Source organism: Habropoda laboriosa, unplaced genomic scaffold (assembly GCF_001263275.1).
Source record: "Habropoda laboriosa isolate 0110345459 unplaced genomic scaffold, ASM126327v1 scaffold64, whole genome shotgun sequence".
Classification (NCBI taxonomy): domain Eukaryota; kingdom Metazoa; phylum Arthropoda; class Insecta; order Hymenoptera; family Apidae; genus Habropoda; species Habropoda laboriosa.
Window position 1 is genome coordinate 214,028 of NW_017100183.1, and position 27,054 is coordinate 241,081.

The 27,054-nt window shown below is 38.6% G+C and overlaps 8 protein-coding genes across 15 annotated transcripts in view; 4 read left to right on the forward strand and 4 right to left on the reverse strand.

The window, feature by feature from the left end:
• The window catches only part of LOC108579163 (probable phospholipid-transporting ATPase IIB), a 4,795-nt gene extending 455 nt beyond the window's left edge, over positions 1 to 4,340 (forward strand). Inside the window, exons 2-13 of one of the 2 annotated variants that reach the window (XM_017942617.1) lie at positions 53 to 197; positions 278 to 550; positions 636 to 878; positions 974 to 1,162; positions 1,247 to 1,845; positions 1,933 to 2,349; positions 2,415 to 2,580; positions 2,673 to 3,051; positions 3,125 to 3,365; positions 3,483 to 3,649; positions 3,723 to 3,926; positions 4,014 to 4,340. In XM_017942617.1, coding sequence (XP_017798106.1) covers positions 53 to 197; positions 278 to 550; positions 636 to 878; positions 974 to 1,162; positions 1,247 to 1,845; positions 1,933 to 2,349; positions 2,415 to 2,580; positions 2,673 to 3,051; positions 3,125 to 3,365; positions 3,483 to 3,649; positions 3,723 to 3,926; positions 4,014 to 4,147 — 3,157 coding nt within the window. In that variant the 3' untranslated portion in view covers positions 4,148 to 4,340. The remainder of the gene's footprint in view (positions 1 to 52; positions 198 to 277; positions 551 to 635; positions 879 to 973; positions 1,163 to 1,246; positions 1,846 to 1,932; positions 2,350 to 2,414; positions 2,581 to 2,672; positions 3,052 to 3,124; positions 3,366 to 3,482; positions 3,650 to 3,722; positions 3,927 to 4,013) is intronic. The other variant, XM_017942618.1, reaches the window with a different exon arrangement.
• An 850-nt stretch (positions 4,341 to 5,190) lies between these two features.
• Positions 5,191 to 6,878, reverse strand: LOC108579223 (probable phenylalanine--tRNA ligase, mitochondrial). The gene is made up of 4 exons (XM_017942704.1): positions 6,743 to 6,878; positions 5,940 to 6,658; positions 5,553 to 5,845; positions 5,191 to 5,481 (listed from the first exon to the last, which is right to left on the reverse strand). Exons 1-4 carry the CDS (start codon positions 6,754 to 6,756, stop codon positions 5,191 to 5,193), a joined length of 1,317 nt encoding a protein of 438 aa, XP_017798193.1. The 5' UTR covers positions 6,757 to 6,878.
• A 150-nt stretch (positions 6,879 to 7,028) lies between these two features.
• On the forward strand, positions 7,029 to 7,697 carry LOC108579243 (LYR motif-containing protein 4). Its single transcript, XM_017942726.1, has 2 exons — positions 7,029 to 7,236; positions 7,432 to 7,697. The coding sequence occupies exons 1-2, from the start codon at positions 7,121 to 7,123 to the stop codon at positions 7,625 to 7,627; spliced, it is 312 nt and encodes a 103-aa protein (XP_017798215.1). The 5' UTR covers positions 7,029 to 7,120; the 3' UTR covers positions 7,628 to 7,697.
• A 537-nt stretch (positions 7,698 to 8,234) lies between these two features.
• Positions 8,235 to 10,020, forward strand: LOC108579212 (syntaxin-16). Its single transcript, XM_017942687.1, has 5 exons — positions 8,235 to 8,421; positions 8,517 to 8,735; positions 8,882 to 9,089; positions 9,164 to 9,423; positions 9,534 to 10,020. Exons 1-5 carry the CDS (start codon positions 8,341 to 8,343, stop codon positions 9,741 to 9,743), a joined length of 978 nt encoding a protein of 325 aa, XP_017798176.1. The 5' UTR covers positions 8,235 to 8,340; the 3' UTR covers positions 9,744 to 10,020.
• A 1,299-nt stretch (positions 10,021 to 11,319) lies between these two features.
• LOC108579175 (oxidative stress-induced growth inhibitor 2-like) lies at positions 11,320 to 17,596 on the reverse strand. 5 transcript variants are annotated; one of them, XM_017942639.1, is made up of 8 exons: positions 15,545 to 15,729; positions 13,604 to 13,724; positions 12,908 to 13,389; positions 12,567 to 12,829; positions 12,199 to 12,470; positions 11,688 to 12,122; positions 11,542 to 11,616; positions 11,320 to 11,424 (listed from the first exon to the last, which is right to left on the reverse strand). In XM_017942639.1, the coding sequence occupies exons 2-8, from the start codon at positions 13,665 to 13,667 to the stop codon at positions 11,363 to 11,365; spliced, it is 1,653 nt and encodes a 550-aa protein (XP_017798128.1). In that variant the 5' UTR covers positions 13,668 to 13,724; positions 15,545 to 15,729; the 3' UTR covers positions 11,320 to 11,362. The 5 variants fall into 5 exon arrangements, with proteins under 5 accessions (XP_017798128.1, XP_017798125.1, XP_017798124.1 ...); XM_017942636.1 differs by lacking the exon at positions 15,545 to 15,729 and adding an exon at positions 17,212 to 17,596 and having other exon boundaries at positions 11,320 to 11,616; XM_017942635.1 differs by having other exon boundaries at positions 11,320 to 11,616; positions 15,545 to 15,724.
• Positions 17,597 to 18,092: 496 nt separating this feature from the next.
• LOC108579200 (protein-L-isoaspartate(D-aspartate) O-methyltransferase-like) lies at positions 18,093 to 20,442 on the reverse strand. Its single transcript, XM_017942672.1, has 6 exons — positions 20,360 to 20,442; positions 19,554 to 19,653; positions 19,351 to 19,490; positions 18,986 to 19,211; positions 18,577 to 18,662; positions 18,093 to 18,486 (listed from the first exon to the last, which is right to left on the reverse strand). Exons 2-6 carry the CDS (start codon positions 19,606 to 19,608, stop codon positions 18,298 to 18,300), a joined length of 696 nt encoding a protein of 231 aa, XP_017798161.1. The 5' UTR covers positions 19,609 to 19,653; positions 20,360 to 20,442; the 3' UTR covers positions 18,093 to 18,297.
• Positions 20,443 to 21,132: 690 nt separating this feature from the next.
• On the forward strand, positions 21,133 to 23,225 carry LOC108579263 (facilitated trehalose transporter Tret1-like). The gene is made up of 4 exons (XM_017942755.1): positions 21,133 to 21,582; positions 21,661 to 22,228; positions 22,308 to 22,509; positions 22,581 to 23,225. The coding sequence occupies exons 1-4, from the start codon at positions 21,519 to 21,521 to the stop codon at positions 23,214 to 23,216; spliced, it is 1,470 nt and encodes a 489-aa protein (XP_017798244.1). The 5' UTR covers positions 21,133 to 21,518; the 3' UTR covers positions 23,217 to 23,225.
• A 307-nt stretch (positions 23,226 to 23,532) lies between these two features.
• The window catches only part of LOC108579264 (WW domain-binding protein 4), an 8,769-nt gene continuing 5,247 nt past the window's right edge, over positions 23,533 to 27,054 (reverse strand). For 2 of the 3 annotated variants that reach the window (XM_017942757.1, XM_017942756.1), the window contains exons 2-6: positions 25,017 to 25,224; positions 24,836 to 24,937; positions 24,281 to 24,692; positions 23,835 to 24,192; positions 23,533 to 23,774 (exon numbers count right to left, since the gene is read on the reverse strand). In XM_017942757.1, the coding sequence (XP_017798246.1) occupies positions 23,555 to 23,774; positions 23,835 to 24,192; positions 24,281 to 24,692; positions 24,836 to 24,937; positions 25,017 to 25,224 (1,300 nt within the window). In that variant the 3' untranslated portion in view covers positions 23,533 to 23,554. The remainder of the gene's footprint in view (positions 23,775 to 23,834; positions 24,193 to 24,280; positions 24,693 to 24,835; positions 24,938 to 25,016; positions 25,225 to 27,054) is intronic. The other variant, XM_017942758.1, reaches the window with a different exon arrangement.

Below are 27,054 nucleotides of genomic sequence, written 5' to 3' on the forward strand. Positions count from 1 at the left end.
CAAACAATCTTCTCCTTTATTTCTGCACTTATTCATTATTGTATACTTCTAGATGTTGCACCTGGATGTGGAGGAGATGTTGTAGAGAACGTGAATTAAGAGCTAGAGTTATTCACATTGGTCAACCAATGCATGAAAAGTTCCCTACTAATGTCATAAGAAATCAGAAATACAATATTGTCACATTTTTGCCTATGGTAAAGGATATTTTGTTAATTATCAGGGTATAACGCAATATAGGGTAACAGTGTCTAATGTTTGACACTTTATTTCTCAGGTTCTTTTCCAACAGTTTAAATTTTTCTTAAATCTGTATTTTCTGCTTATGGCCATATCTCAATTCATACCAGACATACGAATAGGATATTTGTATACATATTGGGGACCTTTATGTTTTGTGTTAACTGTTACAATTTGTCGAGAAGCAATTGATGACTTTAGACGATATAAAAGAGACAAAGAAGTAAATGCACAAAAGTATCATAGATTAGTGAAAGGGTTTGATACTCCAGAATTAGTACCAAGCTCTAAATTGCGAGTGGGTGATCTGGTAAGAAAATAGATACTTTGATGAGGTGAAAGTACAAGTAGAGACAAGAAAATACAAACATTTGTATGTTTTTCTCCTCTCCAAGGTAATTGTGGAAAAAGGTCAAAGAGTACCAGCTGATTTGGTTTTATTACGAACAACTGAAAAGTCTGGAGCATGTTTTGTGAGGACAGATCAATTAGATGGAGAAACGGATTGGAAGTTACGTTTGGCCGTACCGGCGACACAAAAGTTGGAAAATAATTCTCAACTCTTTGATATAAAAGCTAGCATATATGTTGAGAAACCACAGAAAGACATTCATAGTTTTATTGGAACATTTACAAGGGTAAATTTTCGTATATATGTCTAGTTTACGTTTCATGCTTATACGTGCGGAACAACAGGGTAGTGTATAGTAAATTATTATGTTACAATTTGCAGTATGATGGATACAGCAGTGAAGAGAGTTTAGGAGTAGATAACACTCTATGGGCGAACACAGCTATTGCTTCGGGTTCGGCTCTTGGTGTTGTAGTATATACAGGGCAGGAAACTAGATCTCTTATGAATCATTCCGCACCACGATCAAAAGTTGGCTTATTAGATCAAGAAATAAATCAATTGACAAAGGTGTTATACCACTACAAACAAATATTTCCTTTGGTCTTTATTATTATTTTTCTAAACATTGTCAAGTAAATATCAATCTTCCAGGTCTTGTTCTGTGCTGTGATTGGATTGGCATTAGTAATGATGTCTTTGAAGGGATTCAGTGGACCATGGTATCGTTATATGTTTCGTTTCGTCTTGTTGTTCTCTTATATAATACCAATCAGTTTAAGAGTGAATTTAGATATGGGAAAAGCATTTTACGCGTGGTGTATACAGAGGGACAAAGAAATTGCCGGAACCGTCGTAAGAACCACTACCATCCCAGAAGAACTTGGTCGTATCTCGTATTTGTTAAGTGACAAAACTGGCACATTGACACAGAATAAGATGGTATTCAAAAAATTACATTTAGGCATGATATCCTATGGACAAGAAACATTTGATGAAGTCATGACCGTATTAAAAACGTGTTATTCTACTAATTCCGAAATTTCTCCAATAAAACCACCGGCATCTGTGCACAGTGGAAAAGTAAGAAGATCCGAAAGTACTAGAATATACGATGCAGTGCATGCTTTAGCATTATGTCATAATGTCACGCCGGTTTACGATGAAGTAAATAATAAATCGACCAATCTGGACACAGTAAGTGTGGAAACAGGAGAAACAGGAGAAACAGGAGACTCCGGTTCCATTCAAAGGTAACTTTTGCGAAGTTAGCCACGCCGCCCCGTGCCGTGCCATTACAACTTGTATACGCTTGTGTATATCCATTATTCTTCCTTTAGTCAAACAGAAGCAGATCAGCACTATTACATGCCAGAACAAAAACGTAATTACCAGGCATCCAGTCCGGATGAAGTAGCATTGGTTAAATGGACGGAAGAAATGGGATTAGCTTTAGTGAAGCGTAACTTAAATTTTATGCAGTTGAAAGCTCCAAATGGAAAAATCTTGAACTACACAATTTTACAAATATTTCCATTCACATCAGAGACCAAACGAATGGGGATAATAGTGAAAGAAGAATCTAGTTCTGAAATAGTATTCTATCTTAAAGGAGCGGACGTGGTAATGTCCGGAATAGTGCAGTACAATGATTGGCTCGAAGAGGAATGTGGTAATATGGCTCGAGAAGGTCTGAGAACGTTAGTCGTTGCGAAAAAGAATCTAACGGAAGAGCAGTATCTCGATTTTGAAGCAAGGTACATACTGTGGAACGTGCGTTGCGATCAAATGATTCAAAATAATTCATTACTTTCTTTGTTAGGTATAATTCAGCAAGAATGAGTGTCAGTGATCGCGGTTCAAGGGTTGCCGCTGTTGTCGAAAGTTTGGAAAGAGAGATGGAATTGTTGTGTGTAACCGGCGTTGAAGACAGGTTGCAAGATAGAGTAAGGCCTACATTAGAGGTACTAAGGAACGCTGGAATTAAGGTACTTCGATTACACGAGTTTTCTTCTGGTTTTTTAATCGTTCGCATTCCTATAATAACTTTGCCCGCAATCTCTTTTCGTACGATCTTCAGATTTGGATGTTAACGGGCGACAAATTGGAAACAGCAACTTGTATAGCAAAATCGTCGCGGTTAGTTTCACGGGCGCAAGGTCTTCACGTTTTTAAATCAGTGGTAACTCGCACGGACGCGCATTTGGAATTAAATACGTTTCGTAAGAAGCAAGACTGTGCCTTAGTTATCAGTGGCGATTCTTTAGAGGTGTGTTTGCAATACTATGAACAAGAATTCTTGGAACTGGCATGCGGCTCACCGGCTGTTGTTTGCTGTCGATGTTCACCCACGCAAAAAGCCGAAGTTGTCAGCCTTATCCAAAGACACACCGGTAAAAGAACCGCAGCTGTTGGTGATGGCGGTAATGATGTATCTATGATACAAGCAGCAGACGCTGGTAATAATTCTTCCCCTGATATTTATATTAGAATGAATTACATATCGTTAAATTGGTGTATCTTGTTTCGTAGGTATAGGTCTTGAAGGACTTGAAGGAAGACAAGCATCCTTGGCCGCAGATTTTTCTATTTCCCAGTTTAGTCATTTGGCTAATCTCTTGTTAGTTCACGGACGCAGAAGTTACAAACGTTCTGCTGCTTTAAGTCAATTTGTTATTCACCGGGGTTTAATTATTTCCACTATGCAAGCTGTGTTTTCTGCGGTCTTTTATTTGTCATCAGTATCCTTGTATCAGGGATTTTTAATGGTCGGGTAAGGAAAGATCTCAAATTAGTTCGTCGAAATTAAAAAATAATTTTTAACTTTTTCAATTTATTTTCTCTAACCATGTTGATAGCAGCAAATAATAACAATGCTTTTTTTCTATAGCTACGGAACAATATATACGATGTTTCCCGTGTTTTCTTTGGTACTAGACAAAGATGTGTCGGGAAAAATTGCACTGACTTATCCGGAGCTTTATAAAGAACTTAGTAAAGGTCGGTCGTTGTCTTATAAAACCTTCTTCATGTGGATTTTAATAAGTATATATCAAGGTAAATGTTAGAAAGTATTCGCTGATCGTACGTTATTTAACAACATATATTAACTGCTCAAATCACTTTCCAGGTGGTGTTATTATGTACGGCGCGCTTATAATGTTTGAAGATGAATTCATTCATATAGTGGCCATAAGTTTCACAGCGCTTGTCTTGACGGAATTAATTATGGTAGCGTTAACGATTAGAACATGGCATCACATTATGATACTTGCAGAGATTTTCTCACTGGCGCTTTATTTATTATCTCTAGTCGTTCTCAAAGACTATTTCGGTATGTTCAATTCACATATATTTCAACAAAATAAGAAATATGTTTGTTAAACAATTTATTAACGATTCCCTTCTTGTTTTAATACAGATGCCGAATTTATCAAGACCACTGGCTTTTTGTGGAAAGTATTGCTAATAACTTTGATTTCTTGCATGCCACTGTACATCTTGAAGTTCTTGCGAAAAAAATTCTCACCCCCTAGTTACACCAAATTATCTTAAATTTTGTGTATAGCACAAGTTATTTTCGTAACTTGTCACGAAAAATTGGAAATCTGGTCTGTATCAAGGAAGTGGTATAAAAAACACGTTTGCAAAATTAATTAACGATTCGAGATTTTGCTCGGCATAAAGTAAATAAATTTGCATTTCTTCATAAGTTTCCGCGCTATTTTTCTAACTGTTCTGCAACTATTCAAACCAATGATGAATTTAATTAATGCAAAACTAAAAGCAATGGTTTAAACATCCCTTTATTTAATTCAAATGTTGTATCGAAGTATACTGAAGTTTTGATAATTGTAAGTATGATTTTTAAACATCAAATCTTTTTTAATGCGTATTTTGTTGATTTTTATTTATTAAAACGAACAATAAAATATTCTTCTCTATGAAATGTGTTCGCGAAATATGTAACTTTTTGATTTAGTTTCGCCTGCGATCGCGAACTGTTCACAGTATTTTAATGTATTAAGTTTATAAGCCGTGAATTATTGGCTAATTGAATGCATATAATGGTGGTTTACTTGACATTTTCTTAGTGTATTTAGTGTACACATGGAAATATTCGATGTCAAATCTCATTACTTTTTATAAATTAAATGCAGAGATTCCTATGTGCTGTTGTTTTTCTTTGGTAAGAGTATTCCTTTTTTTTATATTTTAAATAGAATTTATTATTTTCAGTTGTAATGCAATAATCTAATGTAATTTACTTATTGTGAATGTACAATGCTACAATAAAAGAAATCGATTTTTATATTCATGCATAAATTGTAAGAATGTAGATCTAGGTGTATTAGTTGTGATGTTGATGAAATGCATTATACGATAGACCATACAGTTATTTCGAGGTAAATATTATTTGACTTAAAGGTACATTTATAATTAATTTATGTGAAAAATATAATAATATAATCATTTGAGCTTTTGACTTATTCATTATGCTACTTTTTCTTTTAACCTTACATACACACTGGTGTTTTATTTAAACAATAAGTACACGCACATATAATTGGCTTATTTCTGAAATTTACTTAATTTCTTCATCTGACTTTTACATGTAATTTCTCAGCGGCAATATTTCCTATTTGTTTGTGGACGTTGTTTACTTCCCGTTTTGTCAACGTACGTTCCATATCTCTATACGTTATGCTATAACAGTGCGATAATCTCTTAGTTTTAGGGTCAGTGAATTCATCTTTTAATATAACTTGTTCTATTCTATCGCCGCCGATGTCTCTTACTAAATCGTAGAAATCGTTTGACGAATAGTGTCTATCTTCCGGCAACCAAAAACTTATGTCATTCTTGCACTGAGGGTAAATGCTAATTGGCTGTAAGAGAGAAATATAACCACTAACACATCTTTCTCCTGTAATATTAGCTATTTTACTAATTCCTTTACCTTGTACTTTATTGTCACATTGGGATCTTCAACTTTGAATTGATTTAAAAAACCAGTGTCTTTGCTCCAAAATAATCTGATATTAGTGATATCATATAAACACATAGCCAGTCTCTCTAAACCTAATCCAAATGCCCATCCAATACGTTCTTCTGTTCCTGTCCTTTGTAATATCTCTTGGCGTATAATACCACATCCCAATATTTCAAGCCACCGATCTTTATAGTAAACTTCCAGTTCCCATGACGGATGAGTGAAAGGAAAATATTGTTCAGTCCACCTGTATTGAACTTCTAAAATGTATTTTAGAATTTTTATAAGGTTCATGTTGCGTATGTTGTTAAAGTTTTAAATACATCTTAGAATATTTCTCCTTTGTAACATTACCTGATCCAAAAAGAGTCTGTGCTAAACCTGTTAAAGTGTTTTTCAACTCATGTTCCATTACTTTTACAGATTCTAAGGTATGGCAAGCTTGTTTTTCATTAGATTCTATACCCCTATGTTCGAACAGTCTTAAACCATCTGTATTATTCACATTTTGAAATACTTCATCTATTGTACATAATCTAACAGCATCTACTTGATGGAAAACAGGATAATGCATAGAATCTATTTCATCTTTACGATAAACATCTCCTATTACAAGGAAATTGTTCAAACCCATGGAAATCAACTCTGTCTGATGAGCTGTCATATGAGCTCGTAACAAAGTGTCTTGATTTATGTAATAACAATCTGTTTTCTTTCTGCTTGGATGATCTTTTGGTACAAGAAGAGAATCAAAATTTTGAGCTACTGTAACTATGGGGGATAAATTATCGTACACACTAAAAATAGGATTCCCAATACGATTATAAAATTGCATATAAATGTAATTAACAATACGTTGACGAATATGAGATAAAGGATGATATGGTGTAATATGTAAATTTTTTCCTAGTTTACAAATGATATTTTGAGTAATATTTGTCCACTTATCTGTGGGATATTTGTGACCAAGCAGTATTATATCGTTGCTAGTTTCAGTTTGCGTAACTGTGGAAAGGGTTCTATTTAACAATATTCTAAATCTAGGATATCCAAAATTTGTATACATCCTGCAACTACAAAATAATACTTTGAACATCATTCGTAGAAAGCATTCAAATGTTTGACAAAACATATATATCTGCAGATAGTAATCTAACCATTGTGGAATCATCGTGACACACCTATATGAGATACTTTGAAATACGTTACTAATTGATTGAATTAATGGAGGAAAAGTGAAGGCACTGTATGCATATGTAAGAAAAGTCTTCTGCTTCGTAGTTTTTTATTACAACGCACAGTACACACATACATCTAACCACGTGGTATAATTAAGGGGAGATTCACAATACATATTGGTATTTATCAAGAGACGTAACTTTCAAAAAGTTTACAATGTCGCGTGTTACCTACGACTATGGTAAGAAAAAATGAAAAATAGTTTCGAATGAAATGAAAGAAATAGTTCGCACGTAAATTGAAATTCGGATAAATTGTTCGCAATTAATGCTGATAAATGTACAGGATACCTATCTATGATATACTTAATCTATGTTGCATTACAAACAATGGCTAATAGTCGAGGCAAAATTTTGAGCCTTTATCGAAATTTAATTCGGGAAAGCAAAAAATGGAACACTTATATTTATCGGTAAGTGTAAATTATCGAAGGAAATAATATTTACAATTCTATATATTATTTATTACAATATATTCGTAATTAATTTCTAACTTTAACGTTAACCAAAACTGTACTTGTGGTTATTTAAAATATTACTAAATCAGTTGCTATTAATGTTCAGTGTATCAAATGGTATTACATATAAACATATTACATTTATTATAGGATGTATGCTTTGCGTAAAATTCGGCATGAATTCCAAGAGAACAAAACAATACAGGATAAGGACAGAATTAACGAGTGTTATATGAAAGGTTTGGAAGAGCTTGAAGTTATTAAAAGACAAGTAACAATTGGAAATCTCTACAGTACTAGGCCACTAATTATTGAAACTACGGGAAATAAAGATGGTTTGAATTAAAACGAAAAATATTGAAAGTAATGCTGGAAGAGCATCAAGAAATTTTTATTATTAAGACTTATATTAATAATGTATAATAGTTACAGCTAATTATGTGTACCTAAGACATAGTGTATGTATCATGTTAAACATATATCTGTATATTTAATTGGAAAAGAATTGAATGGTTCCATTAAAACGATCTGGTGAAAACATCCGTTGTTGACAATGTAAGGATTTTTTTTTTGTTTTGATAAATGACAAAACGATTCAATATAATAAAACAGTAGGCTATTATGTACTCAAAACAAACGTACAGTTATTTTTACTAAATACCTACGACCCGATTTTCAATTACAAATCTCTACTGATAAGCGTGTATTCGTTGCTTATAGTTTAAGGCAGTTTCGAACAGTATTACACGAGTAAATGCTCTGTGCATCTATTCATACACGCATGTACAAACGAGGTCGAATAATGATTGAAATAAAGTATCCTCCGTCGAACAGATGTTTTTTTTTCTTATTCGTAATTACAAGCAAATATATTGAATCGAAACAATGAAAAGTTATCGAAATTTGAATTTAATGATTTTGGTTAATCAACTGTTTCAAGCGTTCCGTGATGACAGATGGAGCACTTTGAAAGAGTAGAGCTGTTATCTGAAGAAGAGAGTGTAACAAGTAGTGAGCTGTTGTAAATCATCTTACGAATAACTTGAAAAATTGATCAAAATGGCCATGCGAAATCTGACAGAACCGTTTATTTTAATGCGGAATAATGCTTTACAAAGCAAACACATATATGCCGAACAAGTATGAAATATATAACCTGTAATTGACGAGAATTGAGCGACGTTAATTATTTTCCGGGGAATCTAAGGATTAAACGATATAATGTATGATTTCAGAATTTGTCCGACCGAATGGCACTGGTGGCTTCAGATTCTGGCACTTCAGATAACGTCGAATTAAAAAATATTAATTTGGAAAATAACGCACCACCTGTATGGACAGATGCTCTAGAGGAGACGCAATATATTTTAAGTAGATTACGTGTCAAAATCGAGAGCTTAGTAGAGTTACATGCTAAACAATTAACTAGACCAACATTAGACGATACATCACAGGTTGGTCGTTGCATTTACATAATTGCTGAATTATGCTGAAAGTAAATTACTTGTTGTACACTTACTGCCAAAAGATTGGGCAATCCTTCTGATTTATTTTGATTACTTAATTGTTAGAGAGCAAATCGTTAAAAACATGTCTACAGGAAGAGAGACAAATGGAACAACTGATACGAGAAATAGGACGCGCATTTTCTAATGGTTATCGTCAAGTACAAAGCATAAAAACTGCAGTAAGGCATGCTAGCAGACCTGCAGAACGTCAGTTAGCCATAAGCGCGATAATGGCTCTTTCAACAGCTTTACAAGAGCTGGGTCTTCGATACAGATCAGCTCAGAATCATTATTTAACACGTATGATTCATATTATTTTCAGACAAATGAATATTCAATGAAAAAAATTGTTGCAATCCTTTTAATAATTTCAGAGATCAAATCGAGGGAAGAGAGGAGTAATCAATTTTTTACCGAAGATCAGTCGATATTCTTAAATAATACCGCGACGGATACATGGCTAATGGAGTCGTACGAAGCGAATTCAGATTCTTGGTATAATACCGAACAAAGACAAGAGTCTGTACTTTTACAACTGGAGGATCCAGAAGATAGAATGAAATTAACTATGGAAAGGGAAGAACAAATTGGCAACATAGTGCAAAGTATAGTGGAACTTAGACATATATTCAAAGTAAGGAATATTAAAAATTCATGAGATACACGTTCATGGCTTATGTTTTGTAACAAAAGAAAAAAAAACTCCAATTTCGAAAAAATAAGTAAGAAATTTTCCTCGAACAGGATTTGGCAACTATGGTGCAGGATCAGGGTACCGTTTTGGACAGAATCGATTATAACATTGAACAGACCCAAGTACAAGTGCAGGAGGGTTATAAGCAATTAAAAAAGGCAGACTCTTATCAAAGAGCTAACAGAAAATTATATTGTATAGTCGTACTTGCGGGAGCTATTATTTTAGTTTGTTTTCTTTTTGTCGTTTTTAAAACATGAAGCGACACTTTCATTTTAATTACACGTTTACATCCTAATACACAATTAGTTGTCATCGATTATTCCTGAAGAACGGGGGGTGGTATTTACCGCGTATAGTTTCAGCAGGCAATATTTTTCGATGAAATTCACGAAAACTTCAGTTTGCAAGTAAATAAGGGAATAGTAATGTACAATTAAATGAATTCAAATTACGAACGCTATTATTTCGATGTATGTACCGAATAAGATTACATTATGTATATTGCTCCAATACATGGATCCACTGTAAATAATTTGTTTTTATGCAAAAGCTGCGATTAAGTACTATTCTAAGAATTTTAATTTTATGCCCGTACCGATTTCTTTGTATCACGACCGAAATCATTCCAGGATACTGACTTATTCGTGATAATGTGCATTTCATGCATCATTATATGACGGATTTCAAGATTTGTACGTAACATTAGTGGATTGTTAATAGCCGAGTCAATATTTTTTAATTGCATTTTAAATTTAGATTAACTGCAGCACGTAGTTATATTGAGAAAATATAGCTGAAAGCTTTCGATAAAAGAAGGTGGTTGAAAGAAAAGGAAGTGAAATATGTTCACACATCATTTCTCTATGTTATAAAATCTTATAGCCTGAATTAACGATAATTATATGTATAGTAACGACACTCGAAGGTGAAACTTACGCTTGTGTATGTAATACTTAACAGTATTATATTTTCATTAATAAAGGGATAATATTTTATCGAACGCATGTTATAATTTTCTCCAATATTGGTGTAAATATTCGAAACATTATATCTTGAGATTTCTTTTATAAATATCAAGATAAATAGTTCTCCTGGATTATTGCACCTTTAATTACAGACTGAACGATACACATATTTTACATCTACGTAATTTATATAATTGTAACCGCCTGGTACATGATAGATTCAATTTTAAAAAGTTTGAGTTTACCTTGATTTTTGTTCCTTTACTTGTATTGCGTGTGTGCGGCGCGCGTGAATGCTTACAAACGTGTTGCGTAAATTCTGACTATGTTGCAAATATTTATCGTATCTTTCAAAAATCTTACACTACGGATTGTGAATTATTCGTTAAAGAACATATAGTAGAAGGAAAGGAATTTGTGAAATATCGAAAAATCTCCCGTGGAAAAAATAATTGTTTGTTCGACGTGTGATTCGAAGTACAGCAAGGTATCGTAAGAATATTTATTCTAATAAATGGAATGCACCAAATACTGGTATCAAACGTACAAATTTTATTATTATCTTTAGAGTCGAGAAATTGTTTTCCTCGTTGAAACTTGTGGTGAAAGTCGTTCTGTATGAACATACTCCTGTGTTACATTCAATCTAGTCAAGCGAGGAACCAAAACCTCGCTTTGGTATATTTAAACGGCAAATTAAATCAAAGGAGCTCTGGTTCATTTCTATTTACGCAAGAGTGTGTGTATATTAGATACAGGCCACATCGAATAAATTTTACTAAAGAGTATAGAAGAAGAAAAAAAAGTAACGAGGGGGGCGGGGGAGAAGAAGGAGGACGACGACGATGACGACGATGACGACGACGACGACGACGACGACGACGACGTCGTATAGAAAATTTCGTGTCGTTTCAGGTAGTAGAAGACGAGGAGGAAGTGGTGAGGATGTGAACTAAAATCCCAAATGCTCCACCTAGTATGTAACGTACGAAATTATCGCCGACCAAAGAACCTAACGCGTAAAGTCCATTTCTTGGAGCTTTAATCACTTCATAAGTAAAATCATCGACTTCGATTGGATTGGATTTACCGTCAATGGGTTTGTCGGGGAATTTTCCAAGTCCCATACCGTTGGCCTCCAAATAGGACAGGTCAGGCTTATAACCTGTGAACGAACGTATCCTTAGAAAGAATATCAGCTTGAGGATAGTTATTGATTATTGATCCGACACGTACCGATTAGTATAGCCACGGCAGAAACGTGGAACGAGCATACGCGTCCGTTCGGAGCCGAAAGAGTGACCATTCGTTGTTTATTGGATGGGGTAATGTCTGAGGAGATGAGATCAGTTGCACTGTCGGTGAAGCCGAGCAGCGTGTAACCCGGTAGCGCCCTGTACAGAGGATAATTGGTACCACCGTCGGCCATCATTTCATACACCTTATGATATTCAGGATACATGGAGCTGGGAAGTCCTTGCAATTTCTCGTAGGCAGTGCGTATCTTCTCGTCAGGGGATTTGTTCCACTCGTTAGACGTGTCCCGGAACACGTGCAACACGGGAATGCCCCGAAACCGCGCTGCCACGATCGCATCCGCGGCGCTCAAACCAGCACCGATCACAAGTACCGGATCAGGAACTCGTCGCCGTCGCTCTTCCAGTTCGTTTACTAAAATCAACGAAACAAATTAGAAGCTCGAAGAGGAAAGAGGGAGAGAGGGGAACGTGTAGTGTATGACGTGTACCGTCGTCGTGTTGCTCCTCGATCAGACAATCCAGTCTCGATTCTAGCTCGTTTAGATCGTGCGTTATCCAATCAGGGTGGGAATTTTCGCCAGGTATACCTAACCTGTTGGACAGATCGATCGTACCGGTAGCGAGAATAGCTCTTTTGCATCGATAGCGGAACGGTTTTCCGGTCTGCCTCTCGAAACCGTCCACTATCCATCCGTAATGATCATCTTGATGCTGATGATCCGAGGAGGAAGTTGGTCTCACCGAGGTGACTACGGTCCCGCTGGAAAACAAACGTTCAGGATGTTAGCGAGTACAAGGAGAACGGGACTCGTCACGGTATCAACTCGAACTATAAACAACTGCGATGCGAACCAACCAACGAAAATACTGCTTCAACCCCTTTTTGCGTACATAGTCTTTGTAATAGGCAGCCACTGTGCCAACGGAAATTCTGCTAGTCGTCTTACAGGCACTCGGTCTTTCTTGGAACGTGTAACGCGGGCACGGATCACGCTTCGTTGAATTTGTTTTCCGAAGATGTTCAGACTCGACGATCAACATTTCCCATTGCCTTATGTCTAAATCGGGCAACGACATCCATCGGTTCAAGCTGATGGTCAACACGTTTGGATCCATCGACTAACAGAATAGAATAAATTCGTGGAAATTTTCAATCGACCAGAACCATCGGGAAAAGTGTTTGGCTGGTTCAGTTACCTGCCACGAACCACCGGGTGGCCCCTTGCCGAGTACAACGTGATCTATCAGTTTATGCTCAGGGTGCTGCTCAATGGATTTCCACGTGAGCAACGAAGGAACATCGAGGCCAGCGTCTACGCAGGGGTGTTGAAGTTGATCCATGAGAAGGGCCAACGGCCGGCCACCGAGTCTACCCTCCAATCCAGAAGACAGGCATTCGAGTTTGCATCTCGTGCTGCCAGCCAATCCCTTCCCATCGCATGCTTTCGATTTAACGCCGTCCCGAGGTGAAGACGGCGGTTGCCGTCGCCGCCATCGGTCCTCCACCCTTTCATTTCCCATTTCTTGGCCCGTATCGTCGCAACATTCGTCCTTCCCGGACCTTGTGCTTAGGTGTAGTCGCGCCGTCAACATCTCGTCTCCGGGATGCGGCTCGCCGGTGTAATAAGGCCAATTTCCGGTGAGCATGTAAGACAGGCATATTCCGCTGGGTCCGTTTCCTGGACAAAACAAACATCCTCTTTGTGTCACACGATCTCTTTTCGTTTTCGCGTGTTTTTACCTGCAACCGGCTCGTATGGTTGTCGATTGTCGCTTGGAACAATGTAATATACTTACATAGCAGGAACAGCTTGCCGATGAAGGAGTACGATCGCACGTATACGTGTTGAAGTAATCATATTGATGTAGTATACTGGTAAACGAGCCACATACCTATAATGACCACATCCTTATAGACGACCTCGTTACAGCCATCGTCGTCGCCACAATTTTGCATCGTTCCTACGGTATGCTATTCTCGAGTGCGCTAGTTCGATCGTTTCTATTCCAACCACTGCAACAAACAAATATTAACAAATGTTAACCTGTTAGAGCGACACATACGTTTAAACGCAACCTACGATCGATCAATTTTTTCATATAACGTACATGGATGCGATCTTTAGCTACGATCTCTGCAGATAATGAAAACTCCAAAGGAGAGATAAACGACGCGATGACGCGAGCATCGTGGTCACCACGTCACACGCGTTGCGCATTTTTCATAACCACTCATCCTTCCACCGTAATCATCCAGCCAATTGTGAAATTCTTCGTAATACCAAAACTCACTTTGTGCGTGTGCGTGCGCGCGCGCGCGCGTGTGTGTGTGTGTCGATCAATTGGAAATAAAATACTAAGACGAGGCATTGTCGTTTCTTATCTTTCCATTTAATACGACGAAATGTTATGGAAGTTGCGAGTATAAGCGTCGAATGTTCTACGGAATCGTGATATCGTTAATATCGTTCAAGCAAGGTCGTGTTAATGATCTTGACACATCGATCGACTATTTCAAACGAACAAGCTTCACACATTCTTACGCTTACTCCTACATATCGTATAATAGCAACGCGAACCAATTGGCATATTTGCATTCGGGCTGAGTGTAAAAAGAAAATAGTTCTCTGAAACATCGAGAACGTTCGACTCGATGTATGATTACGCTTGATATGCAAATCGATCGATCGAGCGAAACGAGCGCTTCCTTCAAGCCATTCGTTCAGCGATTTCTCGTTAGTAAAGCTTATGGTGGTTGGTTCCTTTCGATATGTAAAAATGTATTTAAAAATTACGCGCTCGTGTGAATGTACTTTCTATCTAAACGACGAACAAACGGAACAAGGAAAAAAGGACGCGATATACACACGTGAAATACATACACCGCCTTGTATTAAAAGTATAATGAACGATGTGTTACGCGATCAAGTTCAGTTTAGTTTCCTTGAAAATAATTGCCATTCAAAACGATATTTGCAATTACGAAACACAACTGTAAGAATGATTGTTACAATTGTTTCGATGGAGGTCGATTTGAAAATTAACCGAAACACTTGACTTCCACGATCGGTACACACCGAAGAACGCCACGGAAAGATCGACAGCAGCGAGAACACACAAATTTGCGAATGTTTTTTAATCCAAAACGCATCAGACTTATACATTTTACAATTATTTAACCTCTATTTGACAATTTATTATAGTCAAAAATGAAAATCTGCCAATAAAATTCCCCAATTTATTGATCGTTCGACCGCTTTATCCAACGGTTTTTTTCCTTAACGACTGTGCAGAAATCGGTAAGCGACCAGAGTCGGTAATCAATTATGCGTGTAATTGTAATTTTCGATATCCTGTTCGTTCCACACATTCTCTCGATTTGTGTCAAGTATCAACGCATCATTCGTAAATTTGTCGCTCGATATGAAGCAACATGTCAATGATAAACTGTGACCCGAATGTTGTGTAATGATAATGTATGTAATTACCGAATTCTTTATATTGACAAAATATAACAATGAACATACCCTGTCACCACACACAACATCCTCGGTCACGCCATCGGTGGCAACACTCTCGTATACATATATCCTGACTGTCGCGTAACAATTATGAGCATTTTTGAAACTTTGTTGTCTTGAAAAGTCCAAATAACTCGATAGGGATGATGAATATGAAAAAGAGCAAGAAAAAGATGTAAAGACCGAGAGGAGAAAAGTAACAGAAGAAGAAGAGCGAGAGAGAAAGAATAGAGAGAGAGAGAGAGAGAGAGAGAATAAACGCGGGAATTGAGATAAATGATATCGGTGCACTTTCAATAATCTACACGTTTACCTCGTGATATTGATACCGCCGTGTTGTGTTGTAGATGATACCGAAGATCCAACAAAATACTTGTTACCGAACGTAGTTTTTTGTTTACAATATGCGTTCCGCTGTTAACGGGGGAACAGTCGGTACCGTACTGAACTGTGAGCGGGACGCGCACTTCTCTTTTTCACAGAAATGAATTCCCCCTCGAAGGTCGCCGCACAATCGTGCTACTCTTCTAATGCACCTTTTTTTTTACTTCTTTCATATTTTTTTTCCTCCCTTAACAGAGATATTACACAAGCGTCTTGCTGTGCGATTACAGCAATGATAAACGATGGCTTAAAGGAAGACGAAGAACGAACATTCGTTGCCCCATTTATTACTAACCGACTCAAAGGTTAACTCTGCTACTGCTGCAACAAACTTTTTCACAATGCTTTCAGTTAGAGATAGTTCACCTCTGTCTCCACAATTATCGAATCTTTATGTTCACTTCTAAATCGTCGCATTCGTATCGTGCTTATCAATAATCGGTGTGACATACAAAATTAACGCGTACAGCTTTTACATTTGCGAGTTCAAGCGAAACTGGTCGAAGGTCGCATGACAAATCGCTTTACTTTTTATTCTTCCTTTATGTAATCTGTTTCCCGCCGTCTGCTAAAAAACCGGTTACTCCTTTCACCATTCGATTCTTCGACCAAAATATCAATGCAATTGATTCAATACTTTTACCCTATCGGAAAAATTTCTATTTTACCGATTCTGATTATGCGAATTTAATTAACGAATTGAAACGATTCAGTCGAGTCATCGTGCGATCCTACCACCCTATTCGTATTAACGAAATTGGCCAAAGAAAATTGGTCAACAAATTCCCTTCGTTTACTACGAAGCCCTATAAACACTGCTCATTGTTCATCGATTTCTTTTTCCTGTTCTGACCTGTACCTATGAATGTATATTTTATTATGTCTGCTTGAGCGAGTAATTTTCCATCGATCGACTGCTATTTAATGCTCGTCGATAAAAGGATAACTCTCGAAATGAAAAAAAAAATACCACGGTACTGTTATCACGTATACTTTCATCAAGAAAAATTCACTCTGGATAGTCAGAAATGAAAACATCGCCAGAAAGATATCCGCTGGAATATTTTATCGTATTCTTCATACGCTATGAGATCTGCGCGTATACTTAACCTACACAATTCTCGTAAATCACCAAACGTGTATACATATTATCATATACGCACCAGATGATTTGTACGTGATTGTAAGAAAGATTAGATTTTATCAATTTTCCTTGATAATCTTCGTCATAAGGGAAATATACGATAATTCTGCGTACACAAGATTCAACGGTATCGTGAATAGGAAAAATTGAAACCTCTAATAATTCAGATAAGACGTAGTTTTTTATGCATCGCAATAAACAGTTGGTATAGAGTTTGTGTAAAAATTATTAATAGTGTTATTTTCAAAATTAATAAGTTAAGAAAAAAAAAAAAAAACGAATGTGTTCACACGATTTTGTGACGAAGTTAGTTAGAAAGAAATTGAAATACGAAGAAAGTAAAAATGAATCGGTGATAAATTCTATCAGTGATGCCCTATGAAATATCTAAGGAAAAAAGAAAGAAAAAAAAGGAAACACGATGAAGTATAAAGTGACGCAATCTTAATTACCTTTACATGCGATCCCACAGCATCCTGTTTAATCTGGATTGCAAATTTTAGTCTTACACATCGCGTAGAAATTCTGTTGACCGGTGTTTTAACAAACCCACGATCAGCAGCTACTTTCTGTCGGCCGCTAACACTTTCCACTATCATGTTCAAATATGTATGTAGTTCCGTTTAGCCGATCTGAGAATTTCCGTCAAAAGTCGCCCCGCCCCGTATTTCTCGGCCTAGTAACAAGTATTCTTCGACGGCTTACGAAATTCTCTATAGATTGGTTATAAATTCACATACTTTTTCTTCTAACAAAATCACAACGAATGTTAGATGTTCAAGTACTATCTGTACCGACAGACCTCAGCGTTACATCGATTTCCTTCTTTCCTTTTCTTTTTTTTCTTTCTGTTAAGGTTATGTTCTATCCGACAAATATCATTGTTCCATTATGGCGGCAATTTCAAAGGAAAATTCACAAACAACGCATTCCTGTTTTATTTAGGCACAAGCTATGTTAACTAAATAATCCATTAATAACATGTAGCAATTAAAATTGAAAGTATTATCTCGTTTCAACATTACATCGGACAATTGTCATTTTAACGTTATTTATTTGTCTTCGTTCTGGATGTATGTGTGTGAGTAAATAGACGCATTCGAATTTTTAATCTGTAAATGATTTATTAAATATAAACACTTGTTACTTTGTTTGACTATTTGTACAGCAAAGATAATAACGTCTGGAGTATACATATATTCGATCCATTCCATTGTTGAAGGAATTGAAAAGATTTTCTTTAAAAGTATAGCATAAATGTAGTATTAATTGAGTACGCATTTCGAGTTAGTCTATATATGGAAAATATATTTTATCGATATACATATTGGTGGTAAGAAGAAAAAAGAAAAATTACTAGCGCAAAAAGGTCACGTAACGTATGGGAAAGAAGGTATTAATTTCGTTTAAACGCTGTTCATCGTCAACATCATAGCCATCGTCACACCGTCATTGCCATTGTCGACGATGATGATCCCGTTTCAATACTGAAAACTGTCTAAACCATTTTTAAACGTTTGAAATTACTAATAAAATTCTTAACAATCGTTTAGCAATTGACTAACAGGATCGGTAAGAGGAACGTAGGAAACTTGCATCAGTTTTTTCTTTACAACCGTACCATCGGCGTTCTTATCCACCTGGAGCAGATCTTGAAGCCTTTGAAAACCTTCTATGGTAACAACGGGACAAATTAGCCGTCCACCAGGTGCCAGTTGATCTATCAACTGGAATGTAAAATTAGCTTTACTTTGGTCAAATTGTTTCCACAAACATTTCGATGTACTCGTTAATCTTTAAGCCTATCTAAGTGATACCTGTTGTGGTAAGGTTTCCGCTGCTGCTCCTACGTGAATCGCGTTGTAAGGGCCGTCAGCAGCATATCCCAATCTGCCGTCTCCCACTAGGCGCATTTATAATGACCTGTCGTTAGTCTTCGGTCTATCTTTTATGTAACGCACGGCAAAGTCACGCAGTTGGTGGACACAGTCCAGTTCGATTCTTTGTGGCAAGGTACATACCTACTCCACGTGGGTGGATCAGGAGTATTTTTTATTTCAACATATCTACGTTATTCTCAAATTCTTACATGCATGAAGTTTTGAAACGTTGTAGGAAAAAGACCATGTATTTATAAGGAATACCTTTCTGTTTCTCTTTTTCCCGACACCAACTATTCGTGAATAGAAATTGCAAGAACGCGTTTGTAGCTTGATGTTTGCTTACCTACAAATTTAACACGTGCTTCCTTCATGAAGTGAGGGCAATCCTTGCTTACGTTTTTCGTTGAAATTTCTATTAGTTCTGGAATGTGATCAATACCGATCACACGACCACGCGAACCCACCATAAACGCCATACATGCAGACAAGTAACCAGACCCTGAACCAACATCCAAAGCTTTTGCTCCGTCGAACAGCTGATCAGATAAGATAGACAATGCATACGCATGCTGCAAAAGATCCATTATTTCTTTATTTCCATATGGGTAGATGTGTAAGATTATGTAAGTAATTTATGGATAAGAATGCCGATTGCGTTAAAAAAATGAGGTACGATCTGTTTAAACAATTTGTACAGTGTTTACCAACCATGTGAGGAGCGCTAATTGTAACATTATAACCAATTCTTCTTGGCCGGTCCAGATATGGATTTGTTTCGTGGCAATATTTTGCTCTGTCTACAGCAAGCATCGCTGCTTCTGCACGGTCTGTTGTCAGGATACCTGCTTCTACGATAAAATATCAGAATTACATTGTGTATTTCGTAAAATGAAGAAGTGAATTTAGCTTACCTTTTAATTTGGTTATCATTTCCTGGTTTGTAGTTCCACTGCAATGCCATGCCATGTTTTACAGCGTATAGAACGTTGGATACAGAAAGAAGTAAAATACCTGTTAGTGAAGAAGAAAGAAGAAAAGCGTTAAAAAATGGCATATGTGATTTGATTAATCGAAGAAACGTTTCCTAACGCTTTGCGTGTTACATGTTATTGTTATAAATGAGATACGTATGCTCAACAAGTGGGAACCTAGCCTAAATGTTACATATGATTTCTCGTAAACTTTCGTAAAACTTGTCAAAGTGTTCGAATTCGTGTATTTTGTTCCAATCGAGATATTACACGAACAGAAAAGCCATAGAAAATAATATTCGTTCGAAGATAAGAAATAACGTCACAATGCAGTTCAAACCTATAGTTGAAAAGTTTAAAAGACGTAAAGAAAATTTTAAATAAGATCTTTTTCTTAATGTACGTATATATTTTATCTGTTAACATCACGATACGAAGGATATCAATTTATTAGAATAAAGCGAAACGAGATGAAAAGAAATTGTTCGATGAAAATCAGCATTGTCAATATGTACAATCCAAATATGGCTGCACTGTTAAAGGACATAGAGAACATCGGGTGGAATACGTTTCTGACGCGAGATAAAGAAAGAGAGAAAGAGAGCAAGAAAGAGAATAATGATTATTTTGATTGTAATAAATTCATTTCCATCGTCTAATATAACAGTATCTATTTAGAAATGGTATCACTACTTCTTCGCAAATGACGTGTTCGAAAACAGGGACAGTTTTATTAGGTTAAATACCTGTTTTGCTGTTATCTAGCTAGCTACGGAAGACACGTTCTGACACGTATGCGCTGCATCTCTGTACGCATAGCTGCATCTGTATATGCGCGTTTCTATATCGTACAGTTCAAGCATCGTATAACGATCGTCATCGGCAATGTTTATCGTTCAAACGAAACGAAACGAAAGATATTTTAATTATTCTGAATTGCTCAGATTTATTCTAAGTTTATATTTAAAGTGTTAAAAAAAAAAAAAAAAAAAAAAAAAGGAAGGAAGGAATTTGGAATAATAACGTTACATAACGAAAGTGTGAAAGAAAAGTTTGAAACGATTCGTAGACGGACGAGATGACGAAGAAACTTGTTCCTATGAGCAGTTACTCTATTTTATTATACGATCGTTTGTACTTGTGGTATTGTCGCAACGCGTGTTGTGCAGAAAAAAATGAACGTATGTACAAGAGCGCATAAATTAATCTAAAGCTGAAGAAGCCGGCAGATTCTTGCGGAATCATAAATTAACCCTGAACTGAGAGTCGGTGAAGTAGATCTCATAGTAAATCATAGTCGAATACGTTTCACTATGTTCAACTGACACATGTGAGATGATTTTATTTGCAGGAATTAGAATATGTATTGTAAACTCATTACAAGAAGTTACGATAAATATGTTATTAAAAATGCGAAACCGAATAATCGATGCATGTTGCTGGTGTAAAGAAAAACGGGATGGAAGGTGGAAAAGGGAAGATACGAGGAAGAGCAAGGAAAGAGTCGAAGATGGTGCTGATAAAGTGATGCGCGAATATGCAGATGTTTGTCGAGTACACAGAATAAGGTAGCTAATAAGCGAGATAGAAGATAAGAGTAGTATATTCGGCTCGTACTGAAGTTTGGTAACGACATGACGATTACCGATCGGTATAAATTCAAGGATGGATCGAACCTTTGGCAGAAAACGCGCGTGTACGAACGGAGAAGGGAAATATCGTGGCGGCAGAGGGAACGGAGAATTTGAAATCTTTCGCTTTGAAAAGGAGAGGAGCGGAAAGGAAGAGGGGTAGGAGAAAAGGGGGGAGGAGACAGAGGAGGGAAGGTTAGGTAGATAGAGTAAAGTAAAATAAAGTAAGAGGAAGGAAGGAGAAGAGAAAGAAAGAAAGAAAGAAAGAGAGAAAATGAGGACAGAAAGCGTGAGCAACGAACCAGGAAGACTTCGACAGCTTCTAGTAGCGCTGATCGGTAAGTAGGAATTCCTATTCCTCATAGAGAGAAAAGAAAGGGTGGAAAAGGGTAGTAACGATTGGGATTGTTTGCCAGCGAACATCTCATCGCTGTCGTTTGGACTAATGATCGGTTGGCAGTCGCCGGCGATACCGTTACTACAAAATGGGAATCCTCCGGTGGGGAAGGAGCCGATGACGGACGAAGCGGCATCCTGGCTGACAGGAATCACGTGTCTGACGGCGGCTGGCGTAAGCCTGGTGGTCGGCGTGTTAGCGAACAGATACGGACGTAAGATGGTCGGTTGCTTGATGGGTTTACCCCTTTGCGGGTGTTGGCTGGTGACGATATTCGCGACGGAACAGTGGCACCTGTTCGTCGCGCGTTTCTTCTCGGGTGTATCCGGCGGAATGGCGTTGTTCTTGGTGCCGTTGTACGTGTCTGAGATCGCGGCCGATGGAATACGAGGCATGCTAGGCAGCCTGATGGTGTTCCTATTGAACGGCGGTATCCTCTTAGGGTATATTCTCGGCGCGTTAGTCTCGTATCGGTTGTTCTCGATCGTCGCGCTCCTCTTTCCGTTGTTCTACGTCGCGTTCTTCCTATTCGTGCCGGAAACGCCTGTGTATCTGGTGCGACGCAATCGACTGGGTGATGCAGCGAGGTAAGCGAGGGTAGAATTTGTCGGATAGACGATAACGCTGAATAATTCAGTGGTCAGTGGTCTCCTCACTAACCGTTAGATCCCTGACATGGCTGAGGGATGGATATAAGCCGACGGTGGAGAGGGAAATGTCGCGACTGCAGGCGGAAGCAAAGGAGCAAAACGTTTCGGGGAGATCGATCGGGCTGTCGGACTTGTTTCGAGATCGAGCAACGATCAAGGGATTGATCATCACGCTGGGACTGTTCGGTGGTCAGCAATTTGGAGGAATATTTCTTATGGTAAAGAAAACAACGAACTAATATTTGCTAGTGTTATATTCTGTGACTGGTTTTTCTTGTTTCTGCTGCAGATAAGCTATACGGAAACGATATTCAAGATGTCGGGAAGTTCGTTGCCGCCGAACAGCTCGTCGATAATCGTGGGCTTGATTCAAGTGTTCGGCTCGTGCATGTCTACAACGTTGATGGAACGAGCCGGTAGAAGACCTTTGCTTTTAACCTCCTGCTTCGGAATGGGTTTCTGTCACTATGTCCTCGGGGCGTTTTGCTACCTGCAAACTCTTGGATACGACGTTAGTCGGTTCAGTTGGATTTCGATCGTAGCTTTGTCCATTTTCATGGTCGCCTATGGTTTAGGTATAGGACCAGGTCCGTACGTCGTCTCTTCGGAAATACTCAGTCGGGACATCTCGAATTTGGTGATAACGATCGCAATGTGTTTCGTTTGGAGCGTTGCGTTCGTAGTCGTGAAATTATTCCCGACTGTAACCCACTTGATAGGTGTGCACGGATGTTTCTTCCTCCTCGGTTCATTTTGCGCCAGTACTTTCGTGTTCGTCTTCGTGCTTATTCCAGAAACGAAGGGGCAGCCTCGTCAATTGATCTTGGATCGACTTAACGGAATACTTGACACGACAGATAAGGGACGATACGTTTCTTCGAGTAACATTAGTGGAAAAACTGTACCGCTATCTGAACTAGTTTGAGAATGTTACGAAACGGCGAACGCGACGCCGCGTCATCAGTGGGAAACATGTTTGCCATTTCAGTAATACTACGTACGTAACGAAGAAGCTTTGTTCGTTATTAAATAATATCTTTTACACGCAATTTATGCTAATTTAAACGAGGCAGCAGCGTACCAAAAAAGTACAAGCATCTCGTTCAGGCTGCGACACATTTTGCGTGGCATTCTGTATGTTGTAAGAAAAGAAAATGATCGTTTTAAACGAACCATGTAATTTCGGAATACGAACAGATAGCGTTCGACGAAATACACGTGAATTGTACACGCACGTAGATACACACGTCAGACGCAGAAAAATCAGTCGTCGGTTAATCGTTTTCGTACATTCTTATTGGCAATTTTTCGTTTTTTAAACATAGTCGGTTTCGCGTCTTCGTCGCTGTCTCCTGTCTCAACTTGCGTAATAGTCTTTTCTTTGAAGGTCCTTTGCACAGGAGGTGGTGGTTCTGCTTTCTCGAACACAGGCAGTTGCATTTGTTTTTGTTGAGGCAGCTGCAGATCCACCGGTTTCGTTTCCCTGAAACGGAAGGTTTTTAAGATTCGTCTGGAGCTAAGTATCGCCGTTTTCGGGACTCACGTTTTTTCCACGGTTCGCCAAGGCCCGTACGGATGGGATTTAACAGGAATAGTACAATCCCTCCTGTATGGCCTCTTCGTTTCCTCTTCGTTTCCTTTCGTTTCGGCTTTCTCGTTTCGGTTCTCGTTCCCATTCCCGTTCTCCGATTCTAACGTATGCACACTGTTTATCTTCCTCAATTCCTTCAACTTCTCTCTCTCGGCATTTGCTCGTTTCTCCTCGAGTACATCCACGTTCGCGACAGCTTCCTCCTCTTCCAACTGTTGCAGCAGCTCCTCTTGAAGAGCTTGTTCTTTCGCTTCCTCTTGCTGTTCCGCGAACGTCATATATCCCTCCTCGGGTGGTTCCCAAATGGATTCTGTATCGCACAGAATATGTTCGATATTTAACAGACTTATTTACTCTATTCTGGTTATTCGGTGGATTCAAAGAAAGATTGAACGCACCGTTGCTTTCGACGTGCCAGTAGTACGTGTATCCTTCGGGACTGAGGGCTTCGTACCAAAGTTTTCGAAAAGGTTTCGTCGGTCGGTCGTCGTCCAGAATTTTCTTCCCCTTTCCTTTGCCTTTGCCTACCTTGCCTTTTCCTTGTGGCTTCGTCTCGCCTCTTTGCTGAGGTGGTCTGTTTTGTTGCGTGGTCGTTGTCGCGCTCGTTGCCGTGACATTTCTCAATAGAATTGGATCACATGGATCGATCTCTTGAGAAAACTGGAAGTTTTCGTTATACCTCCCTGTATCTACATACGTATATACCGAAAAAGTGTCATTTTTATTTAGTCTTACCTGTCGATTTTCACCTTTGAACCTAGGCTGGGTTTCTGGTGGGGTGGCTATTGGTACAGGATTCAAGTTCGACGTCTGCAACGAATAGTTCTCTTTTTTTTTTCTTCCTTTTCTCATCTATCCTGCTATCGTGAGACAGCAGGAGCAATACAATAACAAGCCCAAGTTTACCTTAATTTCGCTTAAGGTAAATGAAAAAGATAAGAATAAATACGCACGTCTTTCGTCTCTGTTCGATTGAATTTTTCCTTGATCAGTCTATCGGCTGTCATGTCTCTCGTGTTGTTTTCCACATCTTTCAGGTAAGCAGCCATAGCTGCCTAAACATCGAGAAACAACGTAACGCCTTTCTCCAACGATTCTCGTTGATTTTCTTACAAAGGTAGGAAAAGAACTTACGTTTTCCATCTTTTTGATATCATCTTGAATCTTCTTGTTCTGCTTTGCTTGCTTCGCGCTATTTTTATGTATCTCTTTAAGCCGTTTGCTAACATTTTCCTTGTGCTTTTTACCACCTTCGTGAAAATTGATGCTGGGTTTATTGTCAGCGATCCAACACTTGCAGAAATCACAGAATTTACGACCCTGAGACTTCCAGTAGTCCGCCCTGGAACAACAAATTCAAGTATACATATAAGTACTATTGTATATTTTTACTCCCGTCCGTTTCTCTCCCCCCCTTTTGTGTACGGCCCATCAGCTAGCTGACCTTTAACAGCTAGATCTTAAATCACCCCAACTGTTCTTTCAGCTACTCCCGCGATTCTACGGTAGAGCGGGAAAAAAGGCGATGCGTTGAAATTTCGAATCGTTCGAAATTCGAATAGAGGGCATCGCGGAAATCACAATTCTCTCAACAATACCAGGCTGTATCGTTAATCGTTAATAGGGTATTTATTAATAGCGACATCGGCCTATAAATAGCTAGAAGATAGATTTGGTTAGTGGACAGGTTAATCGTCCGCGAGCCAAATCGTGTATACATATATGTATAATACTTTTGCATCTTTCTATTAAGAGCATCGTTAGTAGCAGTTAGCTCTGTCGCAAACTGCGATCGAGATTTCTCGCGACAGATCTCGAATTCTAGCACACGATCCTTGTGCCGTTTCTGAAAAAGCCTGGCTCTTTTCCGGTTGGCTTTCGACTCAGTGGAGGAGGACCGCGCTCGTCGAGGGTAGAGCGATCGCGAGAAACCCTCTAGACTCGAGATGACCCCCACAGACATTCTCCCTCGTTGATCGAACGTGAATAGAACCGTCAGCTGCGACGTCGTTCTCCTACTCGGCCAACGCGCCACTCTGTATATGTATTTTCGTGCTTGCTTTTTGGCACGCGTGCGTGCGTCCGTTCGATTGAGATATAAGCGCGTTTATACGAAAAGCGGGCGGAATCTTGTCGAGAATAGGCATAGGAAACGGTGGCGGGCATCTTTGAACGGGTTCGAAAGAGGGAGCGACAAAGATTGGTGCGATATCGTTGAAACAGAGACGTGTCACGCGAGAACGGAGGACACAGGCTAACTAACATGTCGCGGAGTAAAAATATCTAGGATAAATTTCGAATAGCACCCAGCCAAAAACAATTGGCACCTACGAAATGTAACGGCGACTAGCGCTAGATGTGTATATGTATGTACATACTTACTTATGTACGTATAACTAGGCAGCACGCCCTTAATTTTACGCAACCGCTTATTTTTAGGCGCGAGGAAGAGAAGAAGGTGCATGATGAAACGCGATCGCATTTGTTTCTTCGCAAACACTGTTCACATGTTCGAAACATCTCCCTCTTGCCTTTTTTTTACTTTCAAACGCTTACGGGCGAATGACCGTTTTTCATCGCTCGTCGCGACGTGAGCCATCCTACCACGGCAAACATCTGCTCTCTCGGAAGTGAACGAAGGTGGAGGATACCTGCGCGTCGGAGCGTGGCGCGAGAACGCCGAATTTCCTTCGAAAATACATTGCCGCGCCATGCCTCACCTAGATCATTTTATAGCTCTACGCTCGAACGGAAAAAAGGTCCGCGGGTTGTTCTAATTTTACCTTGGAGGGTTGTATACATGTTCCGAAAACCGCGCGTGTTTCGTAAACCAGCCGCGCCAGCTTGTTCTTTGTTTTCGCGCCGTTCGGGAGCGTCGACGAAACATAGACAGGAGCATGATCGTTCGTTGAGGCAATGGTAAGAAATTTGGGAAGGATGGATATTTCCCAGGTAGTTTGGCTCGAGCGTCTGCGCGGCTTTTTCCTCTCGCGAGTTGTTCGGGGAAACGCGTTCAATTGGAAAGCGCACGCGATCGATGTGGCGAGCGTTCTGTGTACATACTATGCACGAGACGAAGCGATAATACATACACCCATGAAACAAAGATCTCCGGTGGCTGTCTGGCTTTCGTTATTTCTGGAAAATATTTCGGCGTCCGGTTTACACAATT